The 22500-nt window shown below is 36.4% G+C and overlaps 1 protein-coding gene across 4 annotated transcripts in view; it reads left to right on the top strand.

The window, feature by feature from the left end:
* The window catches only part of LOC135206949 (serine/threonine-protein kinase unc-51-like), a 335180-nt gene that overhangs the window by 42159 nt on the left and 270521 nt on the right, over window positions 1–22500 (top strand). For all 4 annotated transcript variants that reach the window (XM_064238477.1, XM_064238479.1, XM_064238480.1 and 1 more), the window contains exon 2: window positions 3632–3724. In XM_064238477.1, the coding sequence (XP_064094547.1) occupies window positions 3632–3724 (93 nt within the window). The remainder of the gene's footprint in view (window positions 1–3631; window positions 3725–22500) is intronic.

Raw genomic sequence — 22500 nt, forward strand, 5'->3', positions numbered from 1 at the left:
AACTACTTTCGCACAACAGGGCAGCGATACGCATATTTTTCTGTTTATGATTTATGTGCTTGTTTACTTCGGTCGTCAAGTACCAGTCTTTTATCTCTTGCTTTAACCTTCGAGAGACTAGTGCTATATAGCAAAGCCCATTAATTTGGAGCTTTGTAGTTTGCTCTCTTGTCATGCAACGTTCCATTACTTACGAAGTCACCATTGATCACTGGCACGAGTATATTTTTTTTTATTTTTTTCTACAAGACTTTTAATGTTCACTTAAGGAGCAGTAGTCAAGGACCACAGAGAACGGTTTTGTTGGTATTTCTGAAAATTTCGTGACCAGCGGCCAATTTGGGGAAGTTCTCAATGACAGAAAGAATTGCAAAATGAAAGCCGGAGTTTTAGGTGATCATTTATAATGAAAAGTGTTAAAAGTCAGCATAGGTTTACGGTTTTTACTCACACAAAAATATTCCCACTACCTTCCTGTGTTTGCTATCCAACTTATATCTCATTATGTAACTGTCGATTTCGTTCTTTTTATATAGTTATAGTTTTTTGTGATCATTTATAATGAAAAGTGTTAAAAGTCAGCATAGGTTTATGGTTTTTACTCAAAGATATTTGCTGTACTTTTCTGTATTTGCTATCCAGTTTTTGCCACATTATGTAAATTTCTTTTTATATAGTTCGAGTTTTTTATGATCATTTATAATGAAAAGTGTTAAAAGTCAGCACAGGTTTATGGTTTTAACTCATATAAAGATATTTCCTGTACCTTCCTGTGTTTGCTATCCAACTTTTGCCTCATTATGCAACTATCGATTTCGATTCTTTTTAAATATTTATAGTTTTTTGTGATCATTTATAATAAAAAGTGTTAAAAGTCAGCATTGGTTTACGGATTTTACTCACAAAGATATTTCCACTATCTTTCTGTGTTTTTGCTATTCAAATTTTGCCTCATTATGCAACTATCGATTTCGTTCTTTTTAAATAGTTATAGTTTTTTGTGATCATTTATAATGAAAAGTGTTAAAAGTCAGCATAGGTTTATGGTATTTACTCATATAAAGATATTTCCTGTACCTTCCTGTGTTTGCTATTCAACTTTTGCCTCATTATGCAACTATCGATTTCGTTCTTTTTATAGTTCCTCTGTTCATTCGCCTGGACCACCTCCAGACATGAAGCGTTGTTTTCTTTATATGCGTATCACTCTCAAGTGTTGATGAATGACCGAGACCGCCTCTTTTGTTTTTAACGCAATAAAGTTGAGGATCCCCATTTATAAACGCTGGGTCAACTTACATAATCCGCTTATCAGTATGGTGGTATGAAGGTCAAAAGTAAGGCGCCATTTCTTTTTTTATTATTGTTTATGGCGGAGCTTCTGGTTTTGTGATGGCTGAATGCTTCATATTGTTAGGTAAAAGGCAGATGATCTGTTTTATATGTATATATATATATATATATAATAGTGTGTGTGTTTGTCTTTGTGTAACTTTGCTTGCAAATTTGCGTATTTTAGGCCGTTGTGATGCCAAATTTCACTAATAAATTAGTCAAGCCTCGTTGGATGGTATTTTATTTATCGCTGTCTGTATCTTTAAAGGTAGTTTATTCGACGCCTTTTGTTTTAGTCAGCAGAAACATAAACTTAGAACTTCACGATTGAAAAGGAAAAACAACTGTCTTGTTAATGAAGCCTTCTTAGGTACAAGAAGGAAGTCGCGTCTTCATATATGTATACTCGCCAGGATCCATGTTGGTCCTCGCTATCCTTTTATAGGGGCCGGGAGGATTTGGGTAGGGTGCTGATGGGTGGCTTTAATTTGCAGGTGGTTTCTCATATTTTGATTTTTAATTATACAAGTCATATGTGTGTTCTGTCTGATGTGGCATATTTTGTTGTCATTTTAAAGTTTTTTTATCTTTCTTTTTTTATCTTTGCGTCTTCTATGTTTAGTCTTGAGTTCCATTCCATTATGAATGTCATTTTTGTACATATCTGTGCACTGGGCCTATTGGTTCGTAGAGAGAGAGAGAGAGAGAGAGAGAGAGAGAGAGAGAGAGAGAGAGAGAGAGACGAGAGAGAGATAAGAGAGAGAAGAAGAAGAGAGAGAGAGAGAGAGAGAGAGAGAGTTCCTTGCCCTCGCAGGCGGCTTAGGAACTCCCCATAGACCACCTCTTTCCTCGGTTACTCAGGAAGAATGTGAAATCTTAGGAATGTGTTGCTGGATGAATTTTTCCGTCTTACACTTTACAGCTAAGTGGATGGAATGATCTAAACTTCCGTTTTCCCAATATCATACTGTAATGTCTTTCTAGAAGGGTCCATCATGTCCCTCATTTGCTTTGCTCTTAAGCCAATATCATCGCATGCTTTATTTAAAAGATATTCAATAGTTATGTAGGTGGACATTTTTAGCTGCATCATTTTTAATCTTTCATCCAAGAAACCTATCCGTAAAATACTGAATGGGTGCCATTGCCTAAAGTTTGTACATATTCCAAAAATCATTTGTGGATTAATATACCATTAAAACGACTTCAAATTAATGTTAGAGTATTAAGTGGGTGGATGAAGCTCTAAATGACAATAATAAAAGCACTGAACCAGTATGATTATTATTTTTTTTAAATGATTTTGATATGAAGTGTTAGACAAAACGCGTCTTGAGCAGAGATGTTTTGTCAGTTTAAGTCAGTCTTCTTTTTAAGATGATTTTTTAAACTCCTCAGTTGTGGGGAGGGGGGATTTTTTTTTTTTTTTTTTTTATTTTTTTTTTTTTTTTAATGAAGACCGAATCTATTTGTTTTAGGTTGGTCAGTTTGACATAACTCCCATTTACTTTTCAAAGAGTTTTTAGGACTGATGGAATGGTCACTCAATGTAAAGAGGTTTGATTTTTAGAATTATATGAAATAAAAATAGAAAAATGTTGGAATACATCTCCAAAAGGTGAGCTTTGAATAAGTTATTGGAGATCAACTCATGACAAAAATGAGTCATGTGCGAGTTGCATTGCTAATGGGAAGCCATTCTTGTTGATGTATAGAAAAAGACTTTGTTAATATAAAGGACTTCAACCTGGATAGTAAAAGACTTTGTTAATATAAAGGACTTAAGCCTTTATAGAAAAAGACTTTGTTAAAATAAAGGACTTCAACGTGGATAGCAAAAGACTTTATTAATATAAATGACACCAACATGGATAGAAAAAGTTTTTGTTATTATAAAGGACTTCAACATAGATAGAAGAATAATTTGTTAATATAAACGACTTCAACATTGATAGAAAAAGACTTTGTTAATATAAACGACTTCAACATGGATAGAAAAAGACATGGTTAATATAATATAGGATAAAAAAAGATTTTGATACTATAAAGGATTTCAACATGGTTAGAAGAAGAAATGGTTAATATGAACGACTTCAACATTGATAGAAAAAGATTTTGTTAATATAAACGGATTCAACATGGATAGAAAGACTTTGTTAACGTAAAGCGACTTCACGTTTATGCAGAATCAACATATTGTCATTGAGAATGTTGTCAGCTTTATAGCTCTGTGTATTGACATTCATGTAACGAACGCATATATTTAATATGTCTTCTTTTCCCTTTTCTTTTGCAGAAACCTTCTCTAACTGTGGCGATCAAGAGCATAACGAAGAAGAACATAGCCAAGAGTCAGAATCTCCTCAGTAAAGAAATTAAAATTCTTAAGGTAAGTCAGAGTTTCACCTTTTTTTTTTAAATGTGGAGGCTTTTGTTGCCTGCGCATGCGCACACAAGCACTCCAGCCCCCATTGTTTGTATATGCAACCGGTGAGTCACTGGGTAGGTACTATCATAAACGGCCGTCTTATCAATTCTTCACTCTCACAAACCTGTTTTTCTTCTATTGATATTCGGGAAGATGTCCGAAAAATTTTTTATTCCTACATGCACGCGTAGCTTAAATATATATATATATATATATATATATATATATATATATATATATATATAATATATATATATATATATTATTTATTTATTTATATTTATATTTATGACTGGTAATAAGGTTCTGTTTCAACAGAATTCCATCTAATAAAAGGAAAGAGACAGCAGTCACTGAAATATAGCATTTTCTCTCTATATTTTGGCGTTTTTGTGGGCTCCTCTTATTATATATTATATTATTATATATATATAAATAATATAAAATATATAATATTATATATATAATGTATATATATTATATGTAATATATATATATGTATATGTATATATTGTATATATATATATATATATAAATATATATATATATATATATATATATATATATATGCAGATATTGTAGGCGAGACTACAGACGCTCATTTGTTATGTGAAATGCGTCCTGTTGCGTCAGCGGTAAGATCTGTATGCCGAGAGTGTAGTGTCTAACTATATGCCGCCGACACTTAATAGGAGCTCTTCACCTGTGCATTGTTATTACTCAGTTTTCAAGGTTATGTCTGATTGAACATGCCCCACTTATAACCGGGTTCGCTTTAACTCCATTTTAAGTCGGGGGTTATTTTTAAGACTAGGTTGCTGATCATTAATTATTCAACGATCAGTGCAGCTTGCATTTTTTTAAAAGGAAAATAAATTTTTAAATTTTTTCATTTATTCATTTTGTTTTTTACTATCCAGGAAAACTGTTCGTGGCAGCATTCGCGTGTCGGGAAGGGTTGAACGATGCGTCACTTCTCGTCAGAAATATTGATATTCGTTTCAGCGTTGCGTAACTTTCTTGCGTGTTTTTTTTTTTTTTTTTTTTTTTTTTTTTTTTTTTTTTTTTTTTTTTTTTTTTTTTTCCCGTAGTTAAATGTGTAATGGTCATAGCGCGTCAGTGGCGTGGTCGGTATGTTGTTGGCGTACCACCTCGGTGGCCTCGAGATCGATTCTCGGGCATTCCATTGAGGAGTGAGAGATGTGCATTTCTGGTGATAGAAGTTCATTACCGACGTGGTTCGGAAGTCACGTTGGTCCCGTTGCTGAATAACCACTGGTTCCATGCAACGTAAAAACACCATACAAACAAATAAACAAACATGTGTAATGGTCTGATTGGAATCCCATTGAATTACTTTAATGATGATTTGATTGAAAGCGGTTGCCTGAATTTAAGCTTTGAACGAAACGTTGCTTTTTTTTTTCTTTCCTTATTTAAACTCTGGTAAAGCATGTCCACTGTGCTACATTTAGCCAATCTCATAATTCTCTTTTCTTTGGTAAATGTACGTAAATATTTGCGGTAATTTAGTGTTTCTTGGATAAAATGTACATCCTCTATTTTTCTAATACAAAAAAAAAATGTGATATTGATTGTAGGGGATCGTTGCATTCCATTATTTTAGGAATTGCTAGATATCTGGTAAATATTGGGAACATCCTCACATTTTGTCGGCGTGTTTTAAAATTTTGCTTCGTCAATTTGGCATTGCAAATCCTTTTATTTAATTATTATTAGTTTTTTTTTTATACTTCATTCGGACCCATTTTTTGTATTTCATGGTTCGTGGTTTATGGTCACCGAACTACGTATTGGATTGGATTGGTTTTATCCGATGATATTATATACGGGCTGTATATTGCATTTAACAATTGACTGCACATCCCATGATTGCGTTCGCTTAGGATACCTGATCGAGGAGTTGACTTGCCAAAAGGATCGAGATGACCAGGCACCAGATGTCGGCGTATCCTTGAAAGGTGGTTGGTTCCTGCAGGTGACCTTGAATCCTTCGGTCCCTCACCCTTGTTGGAAGACAAACGAAGGAAGAGGAGGAGGAGGAGGATTAGGAGGAGGTGGAGGAACCGACCGAGGAACGCCTCCTCCCTGTGCACCCGAGGATTCTCTCCCTCCTCCAGCTCGATATGGACCTCAGGACTCTGCCTGGAAATCCTGAATTCACATGGAATTTCAAGTAGGATATTTTTATGGCCGTTTGCAAATCCTGCGGTGTTTGTGGTGGTCTGTGGGGGGATGTGTTTGTTAATTGTGGGAAATCGGCCATTTTTTTTTGTCTTGCAACCTCTCTTTGTCTGCCCATGACATGTGTGCATTGTCAGAAGATTGGGTCGTTTTGATAGAATGGGAAACCTTGGGTCGTTTAGAATTTTAACGACCTCCGGCAGTTGGAGAGGAAGGAAAGGATCCTCAATTTGTAGTCTTGCTATTATGATGATTTTTAAAGGTAGAAAGTCGTCTTCCTTTCTTATTCAGAAGATCAAATGGGATATAGTAGGCCGAATTTTATTGTTTTAATGCAAGAGACTGTATCTGTTTTTTTTTTTCATTGAATCTATGTATAGTAGGTGACGACACAAACATTACTGGTTGTAGTAACAAACAGATTCATGTTGATGGCATGTTTTGAATGGTCCATAAGGGGATCTTTTTATTTTCGCACAAGTGCACGAAGTTCGTCGCCGTACAATAAGAGGAGTTTCATAACAGGTTGTCTATGGTACTTTCGATGTTTTATGTCGTTTTATGTTGGAATAAACACACCTATTTTTGATATTGTTTTTTTTTTTTTTTTTTTTTTTTTTTTTTTTTTTTTTTTTTTTTTTTTTTTTTTTTTTTTTTTTTTTTTTTTTTTTTTTGGTCTTATTTTGTCACTTCACTTATTAGGGCCATTATAAATTTTTTGGTTAACCGTTTCATTGTCTCCAACTTCAGGGTAACTTTCGGTTCTTCAGTTATTGGATATCCTTGATTTTTTAAATTTTCGCTCGAATTGTCAACGGCATATGAAATTCAAAACACGTCTGGCGTCTTGAACGAAACGGATCTCTGATATATCTTTTTTTCTTGGGATTGGATATGTCTATATTGCTATCAATTTTATTCGTTTGATTACAAGAGATTTCGATTGAACGGCAGAGGAAGCCATCTGGGTCTTGTCTCTTTCTTTTAATTTCTGTCAGTGCTGGTTTTGAAATTTGTGATGCTGTTTATTTTTGTTTTCCTGGTATCAGGGAATGGTATTATTTTGCAAGTCGACGCTGTTTATTTTTGTGTTCCTGGTATCAGGGAATGGTATTATTTTGCAAGTCGACGCTGTTTATTTTTGTGTTCCTGGTATCAGGGAATGGTATTATTTTGCAAGTCGACGCTGTTTATTTTTGTGTTCCTGGTATCAGGGAATGGTATTATTTTTGCAAGTCGACGCTGTTTATTTTTGTGTTCCTGGTATCAGGGAATGGTATTATTTTGCAAAGTCGACGCTGTTTATTTTTGTTTTTGTTTTCCTGGTATCAGGATGGTATTATTTTGCAAGTCGACGCTGTTTATTTATTTTTGTGTTCCTGGTATCAGGGAATGGTATTATTTTGCAAGTCGACGCTGTTTATTTTGTGTTCCTGGTATCAGGGAATGGTATTATTTTGCAAGTCGACGCTGTTTATTTTTGTGTTCCTGGTATCAGGGAATGGTAAATTATTTTGCAAGTCGACGCTGTTTATTTTTGTGTTCCTGGTATCAGGGACTGGCATCGATGTATTTAATTTTTGTCTACTCATAATTTTCAAGTGGGTTGTTTTTTTTTATTATATAATTTACCGTGTGTGAAAAATGGCAAAATATTGTTGGCCTTTTCTGCTATGTAGTCATCTTCATAATTAGATGCACCACAAGCATAATAGCGAAATATATATATATATATATATATATATATATATATATATATATATATATATATTTTTTTTTTTTTTTTTTTTTTTTTTTTTTTTTTTTCTTTTTTCTCAGTACGATGAAACTTGAGTGTCGTGCACTTTATTACTAACCATGCCAGCGAGTACTGTTATTCAGCTTATGCTTTACTTACTAGTACGTGGTGTTCCAGCGTGAGCTCCATTATGTTTCAAACTCTGGATATTACATGTCTTGCATGTTTCCAGGCCCAGTTACGGCTGGAAGCTAGACCGCCAGAGAAGTGTTCAGAACCACACAGTGATTAAGCTGGATGCGCGGATACCAGCTGGTCATACCAAGGCCAGCCAGTGAACTAGGGTGTGTATGTGTAGTATGTGTATGTGTGTGAGTACCTGCGATCCTCTTGGATACATAGCATCACTCCACATGTTCTAGTTTGTATTTGATCACATTTTAGTCTTTCTAGTTTGTCTTTGGCCATATTCTAGTATTTCTAGTTTGTCTTTGGTCATATTCTAGTCTTTCTAGTTTGTCTTTGGTCACATTCTAGTCTATCTAGGTTTGTCTTTGGCCATATTGTAGTCTTTCTAGTTTGTCTGTGGTCGTATTCTAGTCTTTCTGTTTAGTTTGTCTTGGGTCATATTCTAATCTTTCTAGTTTGTCTTTGGTCTCATTCTAGTCTTTCTAGTTTGTCTGTGGTCACATTCTAGTCTTTCTAGTTTGTCTTTGGTCACATTTTAGTCCTTCTAGTTTGTCTTTGGTCACATTCTAGTCGCTATGAAAAGATTGACTGTAGATCAACCGTCATTTGGCTTTCGTAAAACAATATCGGTACATGTTCTAGAAAGACAACCATATTTGTAAACAGAGCTGGCATGTGTATCATAGAGTACAGGGCGTTATTATTTTAGGAAAATCCTTTATATCTTATATTATTTTAAATCTTTGTATTGTTTTGAGGTGATGTTATAACATTTGCCATCAAACTCATTTTCATATTTCTTAGAATTATTTATTTTCCCATCAACCCCGTTGTGTTAGTTGGAGTATAATGGTAACTTGGAACTTCGAACTTGTTAAAAAAAAAAAAAAAAAAAAAAAAAAAAAAAAAAAAGGCTACCTGCACATTACTTGGGGCTGACAATTACAGTGTCTTTCTCAGGTAGGCTCAGATTATACCGAGAGCGTCCTGTGAACGTGCTCTCAGAGTATAGCAGGTCTCAGTGAAGGGGGGATGGATCGACAAGGCCGCCCGATTCTTTGTTTCCGCCTGATTGGATTGTCATGGGCGGTTCTCGGGTGGGAGGTAAAGTTTCGCCAACGTGTAATTATGAGAGAGATAGATGGCGTTTATATCCTCCTGTTGGTTTTCTGCGTTAAACTATTTTCTTTCTCAGGGGGCGTGGCTCGAATGAAAAATATTATGCCACTGTATAGTATATGTATTTACGTGTGTATATAATATATATATATATATATATAATATATATATATATATATATACGTAAATACATATACTATACTGCGGCCTTAGTTGCAGTGAATTTGACCTTAAATATAACTCCTCTTATAACACGGTCATTTGTTGTTTAACGATCTGTAGGATGCTATTTGTTGGCCTTTGCTCATTTTTTATCATTTCAATATTTATCTGAAGATTAGGAATTTCTATTCATATTGTTTCTTTGGATTTGTATGTATATAGTAATAGTCACGTCTTTCCTCGGATACGTTGTATCATGTTAATTTATTAGATTTATATCTATACTGTAAAAGTCACTTCTTTCTCCTGTTACGCAGTGTCATGTTAATATGAGTTGGTACGTAGTCTAAACACGGACACGATAAAGTTGGCAGTGGTTGCAGGTCCACAATAATATTGCATGTGAGTAAATGGTCTTTAATGAATATTAAAAGCTTTCGAACCTTGTACTAGGTTGGCAATCTCAGCATTCCAGTCTTAATATTCACGTAAAGCTTGGAGGAGTTATTTTGAACCTTATGTATGTATTTCCGTCATATTTTGATTATTACTAATTGATAATTTTTCGGTGACGTATTCGCCTCCGAGTTCAGATACTGCGTCGTGATTGAATGCCGGACCGCTTATACAGTTGACACGAATAGAAAGTTGATTATCTTGGCAGACGTGCACTACCCAGCCTTTGCCAACAAGCATTGCTTACCTAATTTTAAGAAGACACGTGGTTCCTGCGAACATTTCAGCAGGCTATTGACTCTAAGCTGTTTGAGACTCTCTCTCTCTCTCTCTCTCTCTCTCTCTCTCTCTCTCTCTCTCTCTCTCTCTCTCTCTCTCTCATTTAACTTTATTCTTACGTCATCTGAGCAAGTCATCATTCTAGCATACTGTGATCACCCTTAGAATTTTGTTTTAATATATGTTAATTCATGTAATTATATTTAATTTTATGTGAATAAAGATTTTGATTTGAATTTGAATAAGGATGTACTCAATTTAAACAAAAATATGATGAGCAGATGTTCATAAGCGAAATAATAGTGCCTTCAATGCATTTTGAATATATTTCATTGGAAATATATTGAATTAAGTTACATATTTGAGCACTTCTTAGTATGAAAAAGTCACACTTGTTAGGAGAAACTGTTATACTTTATATACACACACATAATACGTGTGTGTGTGTGTTTGTGTGTGCACATGTAATGTATATGCATATGTGTATATATACCACACACACACACACATATATATATATATATATATATATATATATATAATATATATATATATACATACATATTGAAGTAATAAAAGTCCACACTTATGTAAGATGTGTATTAAAAAATTCTTATATGTGGACTTTAATTACTTCAAGATTTTCATTCACGTTATTCGGATTATATTATTATTATATATATTATATATATATATATATATATATATACTATATATATATATATATATATAATGTCTGTGTATGTTTCTAGGTTGATAGATAGATTAAAGAGGTATTTTGCGGTTGACCACCTGTTTTCTTTCACTCCCCGCCACCCTTTCTTCTTTTGTCAAGATAGCGACCAACCTTGTAGTAGCCACATTTGACACCGAGATTTAGATGTGGCTGTGAACTTGATTGGGCCTTGGGACAAAAATACGAAGGACTTTGGTTCATAAAAACATTTGAAGCAAGGTGACAGTTATCTTACGTTACGTGAAGTATTGGAAATATGATGGTCATTTGTTTTTAACATTTAGGAAAACAGTCGTTGAAAATAAGAATAATGGGACGCGTAAATTTGGTGCGCATTCGATGAGGAGTGAAGTCCGACATGGTCATGAGTGCAAAATTAACATTTTACCACATTGTCATGAGTGCAAAATTAACATTTTACCACATTGTCATGAGTGCAACATTAACATTTTACCACAAAACTAAAGAAATGAGATTTTGAAATGTCAAAATAACTACATTCTAGGAATGAAGACGTACACTCTGTTACCACGTCTGTCGTATGTGTAGTACTGAAAAGTACCAAAAAATAAAGAGGTCATATTTGTTGTCTCGTTAATGTTTACTAATAATATTCTTTACATCAATATTTTATTTTGTTCCTTCGCACCTCTCGTTTGACGGGTTACAGATTGAACCCCTCCCCCACCCCACCCCCCCCCCTCTCTCTCTCTCTCTCTCTCTCTCTCTCTCTCTTTTCTTGTTTTTCATTTTTCATTCCGTACCTGGAGTTGTAATATACAACCCAGGGTATTTTCTGCCAAAAGATTGCTTCCTAGACGTGGGAGGGAGAGGTATTTGGAAATCGCCAAGCGTTTCACACGGCCATATATACCAAGTGAGGTATTTGGGGTTTACTATTTGTACTGCATAAGCCAAGTTAGATATTCCCTTTTTAGTGCAATGTTGCTTGTATTCGGTGTATTCAAGGTTATTACTATAATTAGGATTTTTTTTTTATCAACGTGATTTAAGGTACGCCAACTTTTTCATTCGTTCCATAATTATTTAAAGGAATTCATGCTTGAATACCCGTACGAAAGAATGTTCTTACATATATTTATTGGAAAAAAATATTCATATTATCAGATTCCTGTTTTGAAATTCCCTAATAAATGAACTTTGGTAAAGTTTGAATGGGAAGTCAATAATGGTCTGTATTATACTTTATTTTGACACTTTAGGAAGTGTTCCCTCTCATGTGAACACCTAGAAAGTGTTCCCACTCGAGTGAACACCCAGAAAGTGTCCTCACTCGAGTGAACACCCAGAAAGTGTCCCCACTCAAGTGAACACCCAGAAAGTGTCCTCACTCAAGTGAACACCTAGAAAGTGTCCTCACTCGAGTGAACACCCAGAAAGTGTCCCCACTCAAGTGAACACCCAAAAAGTGTCCTCACTCAAGTGAACACCTAGAAAGTGTCCTCACTCGAGTGAACACCCAGAAAGTGTCCCCACTCGAGTGAACACCCAGAAAGTGTCCTCACTCGAGTGAACACCCAGAAAGTGTCCCCACTCAAGTGAACACCCAGAAAGTGTCCTCACTCATGTGAACACCTAGAAAGTGTCCTCACTCGAGTGAACACCCCGAAAGTGTTTCCACTCGAGTGAAAACCCAGAAAGTGTTCCCACTCGATTGAACACCCAGAAAGTGTTCCCACTCGTGTGACCAGAAAGTGTTCCCACTCAAGTGAACGACCAGAACCGCGAAGATGTGCTGCAAACGATTTCCATGGATCTTTTACTGGTTCTGTTTAACGTTTTTATCCAAAGTTAGTTATAGCCTATAGTACAGCTTGTCCCCAGTCTGTACCCTACCTGAACGTACCAGAAACATTCGCGTCTGGGCCTGGGTAGCGTATGTATATTCTTGTTTGGGATCACTTCCTCCACCCAACCAGGTTGAAGAGTAACCCTCTCTCTCTCTCTCTCTCTCTCTCTCTCTCTCTCTCTCTCTCTCTCTCTGAGTGTGCGCGCGTGTGTTTATCGTATTCCTTTGGCGTTGTTCCCAATCCTTCTAGTTCACTTTTGCCTTCACTTTTGGATGCGGTGTGGGCGTGATGCGTATATGAGCAATATATATATATATATATATATATATATATATATATATATATATATATATATATATATAGGCAAAAAAGCGCGAAACCTGTTTGCAAGTTCGCAAGGCCAAATACCAGAGATTTGTGATTCCCGCCTTTTTTTTTTTTTTTATTTTTTCTGTTAGAATACGACGTCATAGGCCGCTTTTCATACTGCCTGCAAGAGAGACCATTCGAAGGGTAGAAAGACTAGTGCATCGAAAAGTGATTTTGCAGTAATGATCGACAGGTTTTTAAAAGGTAAAAAGTGGGCTCATAAGCGCTGTTACCCTGGACGAGACAGTTATTATCCGCTAATATAATTCGTAATAGCAAAAGAAAACTTTGCGTTTATGTAACTTCAACTTTTCTGTTTCAGTTCTAGTAAATCATTGTCTGTTAACGCTATCGTGATATTCTTTTGCATTCATATAATTTAATTTGTTTTTTCTTTAGTAAGTGATTGATTTCTTTATTTTCATTTAGCCTTTGTTAGTCCTTTATAATGAACACCATATTCTTTGGAAGTTTGAATTTGAAGTCAGTGGGCCCCTGTGGGCTTGTTCCGTAAGTATAGAGTTCATCTTCTGAATAACAATAATAATATTGATAATAATAAAGATTTGTACAGTACTTAACAGGTTCATATACGAGGACCTTGAGTTCACCCTTGGGTAATGACCCTGTGGGCGGGTAGGGGGCGGTGGGGGTGTGATCTGTTAGTTATTTGTTCAACGTGATGTTTCTGTTCTGAAACAGATTCTTGAGCAACTGTTGACTTGTCTTAAAAGTGTGAAGTCCTTGTTTTGTGTGTGTGTGTGTCCACCATCTTAATCACGCGTTTCTACACTTTGTGGAGAATCGTTCTGCTGGGTTTGTGGACCACAGAATTTGGAAAAGTCGCTTTGGTGAGTTTTCGCTTCTTTTAAACGAATTTTCTCTGTCTTGTCAGTTGCAAATTTACAGAGACGCCACGTCTGCAAGATTTTATTTCAAGATGAAAGAGAAAGGCGTGCAAGGTGTTGCTCTCTCTCTCTCTCTCTCTCTCTCTCTCTCTCTCTCTCTCTCTCTCTCTCTCACACACACACACACACACACACACACACACACACACACACACACACACACACACACACACCTACCTTGATGTTAGACGGATGACCGTGAGTGAAAGAGAAGCGTGACTTTTTCAAATGATAGAAACGAAACCTTTTTTTAAAAAAAGTCCATTTACTATTAGACTAGACATGAATCTAGTAAATTCACCTAGAAATTCAATTTTCAAATTCACGCGGCACAATTTAGGAAGCTAATGAGAGCTGAAAAAGGGTTATACTGAGGCCTGTGAAGCACCTGGCAAGAATGAGTAATGAGTATTGAGCCTTACGGCAATTAGAAACGATGTCTTGATGAAAGGCATGAATGAAAAAAGAAAGGAAAATGAGGAAGGAGAAAATTATGTAAAAATTCATGCGAGACTCGCCTTAAGGAAGACGTGATCGAAATCGAGAATACAGAAGCTGAGAGAGGATTTCGTTTTCTGAAAAATTATAGAAATATATATATAGAGAGAGATTCGCCAATACATTTGTATAGGGAAACTTGGTCTGTGCTCGTACCCTTACATGCTATACACGGAAACATACATTTTACATTGTATATCTTAGTTTAACCAGACCACTGAGTTGATTAACAGCTCTCCAGGCCTGGGCCCGAAGGATTATATATTTTTTACCTGGCTAGGAACCAATTGGTCACCTAGCAACGGGACCTATAGCTTATTGTGGGATCCGAACCACATTATATCGAGTTATTAATGTCTAACCACCTGAAACAAATTACCCTGATTCCTTGTTGGCAGTGCGGGGAATCGAACTCATATATATATACATATATGTGTACACATATATATGTGTATTATATATGCTCTTCAATTCTCTCTCCCATCCTCGCATCAATGCTAATTCAAGCGCCATGTGTCAACAGCCAAACATAACTGGCGCCAAACTGGCTGCGCCGTCAGAACAAATAACTTCAGCAACAAATGTTACAAAATGAATAAAATGCTTTGGCTGCCTTTATTTTTTTTTTCTTTTACCCCCTTCATTATTGCCCCTCATTCTTCGCCTCCTCCTCATCCTCCCCCGCCCACGCCTTTTATGGTGGAGGTATCAGTTAGTTCCTTTATACTGGGATCAAGGAGAACTGGTCTGGGGGCGTGAGGGAGGCGGTTGGTTGCCTGCCTCTCTGCGTAGGTTGCACCTGAGCGTACTTTGAGGGTTTGTGCGTATGTATATATAAATATATATATATATATATATATATATATATGATATATATATATATATATATATATACACACACGTACGCATTAAGCTGCAAATATCCTTTAACATCTAATTTGCTCTTCCTTACCTCGGAATTAATATATTTTCATATTTGTTAAGTGAAGGGGACTTTTTCAGTCGACTAATGAAATTCCCCTGAAGTTAATATTTTTGAAAATATATTAATTCCGAGGTGGAGCGATCTGGATATTAGAGGACATTTGTAGCTTAATGCTTATAGTATATGAATCACGGTAATGTGATATGACTCCATATAGTTATATTGTATAATATATATATATATAATATATATATATATATAATAGATATATATATATATATATATATACTATCGTGTGTGTGTGTCTGTGTCTGTGTCTGTGTGTGTATAGTTGTTTGTTTATTATCTGATCGAATTATTAATACTTTTGACAGCGGATGTAACCGCGACTAGCCTCTTCGTTTATCAGTGAAAATGACCCCTTTAGAAGAAACCTCCTTTATTTGTATTGCATAAGGCTAACTGTTAATTGTATGGGCTCATTGATATCGTCAGCATCGCCACTGATATTGTTCAACATCCGTTCATATACTCCTCCCTCGACGCGCATCCAGCAGCTTACGTTTGAAGACATCACCCTCCAACCCGATTAGTTTTCTGAAGGTCGAGCTCCGTTTGCACACGTGATTTGCTCCGGGTGGTGTGACTGTTAGGTTGTCCTTGAGTCATCTCATTTATTTTCTGTCTCTCGTTCGGTATTGAATGGAAATTTGCAATGGCATTTATTCTGGTGGTGTTCGTTTGCAGAGTTTTGGTCTCACGTGAGGTTGGGCAATGTTTGAAACTGACTGCTTGTTGATTTAACCTTCTATTGCGTGACTCGATTAGTCGTTTTTTGAAGAGAATTCATGACTTGGGTTTTGGGATTAATGTGATTTCGTCTTTACACTAATGTTTTGCAATTTTAGCATAAAAATTGATAAAACGAGTTTTTTTTTTTTTTTTTTTTTTTTTTTTAGAAGGAACAGGATCTCATATTGGCAAAATGCCAACTTAATTTAACATCGTCACAGTGTCAGCATCATATCCATGACGGCATTATTTTTACGGTCATTTATGGTCAACATTATTTTAGCAACATTTTGACTGGATGTTTCTACTTGCAGACATAGTAGACAGATAGTCTCCTGCATAGTCTTGCAGGCTGTTTTATTTGATTTTGTGATGGTATGAAGGCGAGTAATTCAACGTCAGGCGCAGTGTGCAATGCTCCTTTCGGTCTGAAGGGGAAGCCCTTTGGAAGGGGTTGCAAAGAACCCATTGTAGTGCAGCGAATCTCTGATCCTCTCTGCAGTCCCTTTGAAGTACATCAACTGGGCAAGAGTGGGTCCATTCACTGTGGCCAGCAAGGTTCAAAGGGGCACGTAATTGGCCTTCAAAAGGAGGCGTCCCGTTGGAGTTAAATAGGAGAAAATTTTGCAAATTGGGTCACAAAAACGCGCCCTATTTTTAGTTGAGGTGATTTGGATGTTTAATTTTTGGAGAGTGAGTGCGTCGAGATGGGGCTGTTGAGCATATTCGCTCTTATTAGTCCACATGGACGTTTTGGAAGCACTGCAAGCTCTGGTAATCAAAATGCTTTTGATTAGGAAGTTGTTGATGCAGGTGTTTGACTTTGGTTAAAATTTTCAGTTTGTCAGAATGACGGACACAAATTTGATTATAGTTGATTAACGGAATTCCCTGCCTAGCATGATTTGCATAAAAAAAAGTAAGTCGGCTGTTACTTTCCTTTAAGTCAAATTTAATTATTTATTTCGATATGAGGGTCGTTTTCAAAACATTTCTCTTTTTACCGCATTAACCGAGTTGATTGTCTACTGTTGATTGTGTATTGTGAAAACAACGCGCTGGTCGTGATAGTTTTATATATAACCAAGTAACTTTCTTTGTTTTTGGTCCAGTTATTAAGAATTGATTGTTATCATCTGAGCTGGGTTTTAATGGTGTCTATAAACACAGAAAATTTTTTAATTTTCGACGAGGTTTACCAGAATTTTAAAAAAATAATTGGAATGTGGAAGCGAAATGTATATTATAGATAGTAATAATGTCCGGTTACTCACAAGGAAATATATAGAAATATATCATCCCTTTAGTACACTAAGAAGAACATTATAGGGTGAACCCAAAGGCGTTGATATCACACATCCCCTTTTACTGAACCTTCCGTTCAAGGCTGACATACTTCACTAACCTTCACTGGTCCTTTAGCGACATCCAGATCTCAGTCGTGAAATATTACTAAGTTCTCTATTTATTGATTGCTGTCTGACTTTCTGTGCTCGAAAAGAGTATATAGATTTCATAGAGATCTGTCTGATTTCCATATTTTCTTGTTCGTAGCTGTATGGACAATGAGGCTTGGATTGCTTTTTATTGTGATGGTATTGGAATTTCTCAGCGCAAAAATTAATTATCATTAATCGGAAAGTACGCTGGTCTGTGGATCATAACTATGCACCGAATGGCTTTCTTATATAACTGATTTACTTCAATTCTGTCCAGAAGTAAGACGGTTTCTTTCGTGCACAGCTTTGTCCTTTGATGATTGGCCGGGGGGGGGGGGGGGGGGGGGGGGGGGGGCAGGGGGGGGGGGGGGTGGGGGCGGGGGGGGGGCGGGGGGGGGGGGGGGGGGGGGGGGGGGGGGGGGGGGGGGGGGGGGGGGGGGGGGGGGGTTATCGTTTTTAGTCGTAAGGTTTGTGTGTCCCTTATCCGTTGTTAAATGGACCTCTCTCTCTCTCTCTCTCTCATCTCTCTCCTCGTTCTCTCTCTCTCTCCCACGTCTCTCTCTCTCTCTCTGCAAAGTTGACTCGTCATTCTGTACCTCTTGGATTCTTATTTGTGGGACAGGTAGTGTTTCTTGCGACCTCTGGTCCTGGTACGTTATATATATATAAATACACACATATATATATATATATATATATATATATATAATATATTATATTATATATATATATATATATAAATAAATGACGACGATCCTTTTCCGAATTATGAAGTGCTAATGCACTTGGAACATTGAACTGGAGAAGTTAGTAGTGCAAGGTTCTCTCTCTCTCTCTCTCTCTCTCTCTCTCTCTCTCTCTCTCTCTCTCTCTCTCTCTCTCATATTTTTTGCAGATAGCCTCACTATCTGGCGCGATCACGGTATAGCTCATTTATTTTGAACTAGGGCGATAGCCACAGGGAGCTATGCTCAGTGCTTTGTTGGTCCTGGTCTGTGTGGGTACACCTTTTATGGCGTTGTTTGCTTCTTTAACATTTTTCTGATGTTCCTTACCCCTCTCCCCCGTAGGGGGGATAGTTCTGTCAGTGGAGCTCATGCGGTGCACCGTAGGCATTACATAAGGCTCCTTGCAGCGTGCCTTCGCCCCCTAGCTGCAACCACTTTCGTTCCTTTTGCTGTACCTCCTTGCATATTCTCTTTCTTCCATCTTGCTTTCCTCAACCCTCTCCTAACACTTGATTCATAGTGGAACTGCTTTGAGGTTTTCCTCCTGTTACACCTTTCAAACCTTGTACTTTCAATTTCCATTTCAGCGTTGAATGACCTTATAGTTCCCTGTGCAGTGCTTGGCCTTTGGCTTAATTCTGTATTCAACTCAACTCAACTTACGTTTTTTTGTTATCCACTGATTGGTCAGTTGTTACTCATGTGCTTCGTTTACTGAACGTTTTGCTTACGGATATATTCAATATTTTACGTATTATATCCCTCTACGGTAGTGCACCGTAGGCATTACTTGAGATTCTTTGCAGCGTCCCTTCGGCCTTATTGTACCTCCGTTTGTATTCTCCTTCTTCCATTTTACTTTCTTTACACCTTTTCCTAAAAATTCTGTTCTGTTTTATTCTATTCTCTGTTTTATATGATTTTATGTTTTTGTTTATTAAAGCAATATTTTGTGTGTGGTCGCCATAAGGATAATATTTCAAGAATAGCACTGAACTTTGGCCAATATGCTCTTAGCCATCATTATGACGCACTGTTGTGGAGCGCCTAATATTGTGTGATATACGAAGTGATATAGAATCCTTGAATCTTACAACGAGAGAGCTATTTGGGAACGATAACGTTGGGCCTGTGGCGTAATAATTGCTCATTAAACTCCTTGGCCTGGATGCGGAAGAGGCCATAATTTATCGTGATCTTGCAGTCATGCAAGAAGGCGGCTAAATTTCCAGCTCTCGTGTGCAGTGCTTCTTCTTTGCGAGTTGTCGCAGATGTTTTGATAACTTTTATAATATATGGCCACGAACCTTTGCAAAGGACTCGTCGCTTATCGAAAAGGGACCCCTTTTCGTTTACAATTATCTGTAAATTTTTATTAATTTCCTTTTAACAGTTGAAGGTTCCGATTGGTTCGTTTTATTTCTGTTTGTAAAATAATTATTTAGCCTTTTTCACAAAGATTTATGTCTCTTGTCGCTTATCGAAAAGGGACCGCTCGTCGTCTACAGTTATCCGTAAATTTTGATTATTTTCCCTCGAACCGTTTATATGTTGCGTTTGGTACTTTTCATTTCTGGTTGTAACATAATTTAGCCATTTTCCCAAAGATTTAGGACTTTATTTTTTTGCGGTAAATACAATGATTGAAAATGAAAGTGTGTGATGCACTTTTTGACAATGATTGAAAATAACAGTGTGTGGTGCACTTTTTGACAATGATTGAAAATGAAAGTGTGTGATCCTCTTTTTGACAATGATTGAAAATAAAAGTGTGGTGGTGCACTTTTTTTTTTAATTGAGAAAACGCAGATATCGCTGGCACCTGTATTTGAGAGCGAGCCAGAAAACAACGGCAGTCAAGAAATGGCTATAATGCTACTTTGAAGCGCCATTCCGTTTCGTCTGAAGTTTTTCAATTTTTCCCCCGACAGGTCTGCATTTGTGAGTTTCTCCATATCATTGTAGAGAATTTCGTTTTTATATCTTGTCATACTTTGTTGGTTCTTCCGGTTTTATGTATTATCACTTTAACCGAACCTCAGTCGACCTCTCTCTCTCTCTCTCTCTCTCTCTCTCCTCTCTCTCTCTCTCTCTCTCTCTCTCTCTCTCAACAAACTAACGTCACATTTGGCCTTTGCCCCAAGAACGCGTGCATGTTTTGAGTAAAATTATTGGTATTCCCCAGACAGATCTATTACGTAGATAATTTGGAGTGAATGCTGTTCAAATGATTCATTGGCATAATATTACCTCCTCCTCCTCCTCCTCCTCCTCCTCCTCCTCCTCCTCCTCCTCCTCCTCCTCCTCCTCCTCCTCCTCCTCATTCTTCTTCTTCTTCTTCTTCTTCTTCTTCTTCTTCTATTTTCTCAGACGTAGAAATGGTTCTCATTCCTTGATATCCGGGAGCGGCTTTTAAGTTTTATTTTGCAGTCGTTATTTTAATCTTTCCCAAGTGATGCAGCTCCTGGTTCGCGTTCGGCATATCCGGGGTTTCATATATCTATATATATATTATATATATATACTATATATATATATATATAATATATATGTGTGTGTGTGTGTGTGTGTGTGTGTGTATATATATATATATAATATATATATATATATATATAATATATATACATATACATATGATTATTGTTGTTATGGCCATTTTAATGGGAAAGCGTTTCGTAATATTCAGTCTTTATTAAGATGTGGTGCTGATGCAGATTGTGATGTTTGAAATTGTTTAATTTTTCAAAAGTTTTACCTTTACATTTTTTGTGTAGCAGAAAATAAAGAAATTGAAATGATCTGTTTAGAAGATTGTGAAAATACTTTATCTAGAGGAGAAAAATATGAAAATATTCAAGAATATGAAAATATCAAGAGACAAATCGAATAATTAACTTTTGACATTATTTGCTAATTCAGTTTTACCTTAGCATGTTTAGATTAAAATTGCGATTTTACGTAAAAAAAAGAAAAAAAGTCTTTAGTTTAGGAGATAACTCAGAATTAACTTTTTACATTATTTGCTAATTCATTTTTATCGTAACGTATTTTGATTAGAATTACGATCTTAAGTAAAAAAAGAAAAAAACTTATAGTTGATAGTCTCCAAACATTCTTTACTAAAAAAAAGTTATCTTACTATATAACACGAAGCGGAGTGTTTTAATTAACAAATTTGTCAACTGGAGATGATATTGTCAACATATCATAGCCGACGGAGAGAGGAACATCATGTTGGAAGACATACTATGGAAATGGAAGTGCGGGGTAGAAGGAAGAAGGGAAGACCAAGAAGATATGGAGTGATTGTGCAGGGAAAGGCATGGTATTAAAAGGTATTAATGAGAACGATGCACAGGACAGAAATCGATGGAGACGACTCATTCACAACGGCGACCCCATATAAAAATGGGCTAAAGCTTGGAAGAAGAAGAAGAAGAAGAAGAAGAAGAAGAAGAAGAAGATCAGAGCCGACGGAAGTAAGGTCCATCAGGAGACGCAGCCGAGCCCTCCCTCCACCCATTTTAGTCTTCATCGCGACCCGACGTACCGGGAAAACACGCTTTTGTTTTTGGCAGTGCCGCGCAGTTTGACAAGCTCGCCACCAAATGCGCAGCAATGCAGGGGTTTGTGTGACGTTGGCCGAGGGGTCGAGTTGGCGGTTCACCGAAATTAGGAATGCAGGCGCGTCTGCCAGAAGTACGTAATTGCAAGAATGCTCTCGTGTGCAAGACGTTAGGTCAGACGATGGGGCAGGACGTTGATCCTAAGAGAGACGAACCTGTGGGAGTTGTCGGGTTATAGTGCTGACATGCGGAATTGTGGAATATAAATAATAATAATAAATCGAATGTGAATAATAATAATAATAATAATAATAATATAATATAATAATAATAATAGACTAATAATAATAATATAATATAATAATAGAGAACAAATCCACATTTATGAATGTGGTTATATATTTAACGATAAATCTGTACAGAAAGTTTTCGGGGAAACTGTTCGATTGCCCCTTTTCAATCTTTAAAAAGAGGAATCTTTAATTATATGCTACCATGAGCATGTTTTTAATAATAATAATAATAATAAAATAATAGGAAGAGATCGTCTCGTGCACGTATTTCATTAGAAATAATATCTGGACGAGCAGAACTTGATTTGTAGTGTGTGTGTGTATTGTTTTTTTTTTTTTTTTTTTTTTTTTTAAACGAATCTTTGCTCGGAAGGAGGAAGATCACGTAATAATTGTCCGCGAAATGTAAAATGTGACTCCTGACGTTTTCGCTGCAGATCAGTACACCATGTTTTGTTGCTGGGTGATAATGATAATACGATGACGACTAGAATCCACAATAATATTGTGAAAGTTTGACAGAC

The sequence above is a fragment of the Macrobrachium nipponense genome, chromosome 31 (genome assembly GCF_015104395.2).
Source record: "Macrobrachium nipponense isolate FS-2020 chromosome 31, ASM1510439v2, whole genome shotgun sequence".
NCBI classification, from domain to species: domain Eukaryota; kingdom Metazoa; phylum Arthropoda; class Malacostraca; order Decapoda; family Palaemonidae; genus Macrobrachium; species Macrobrachium nipponense.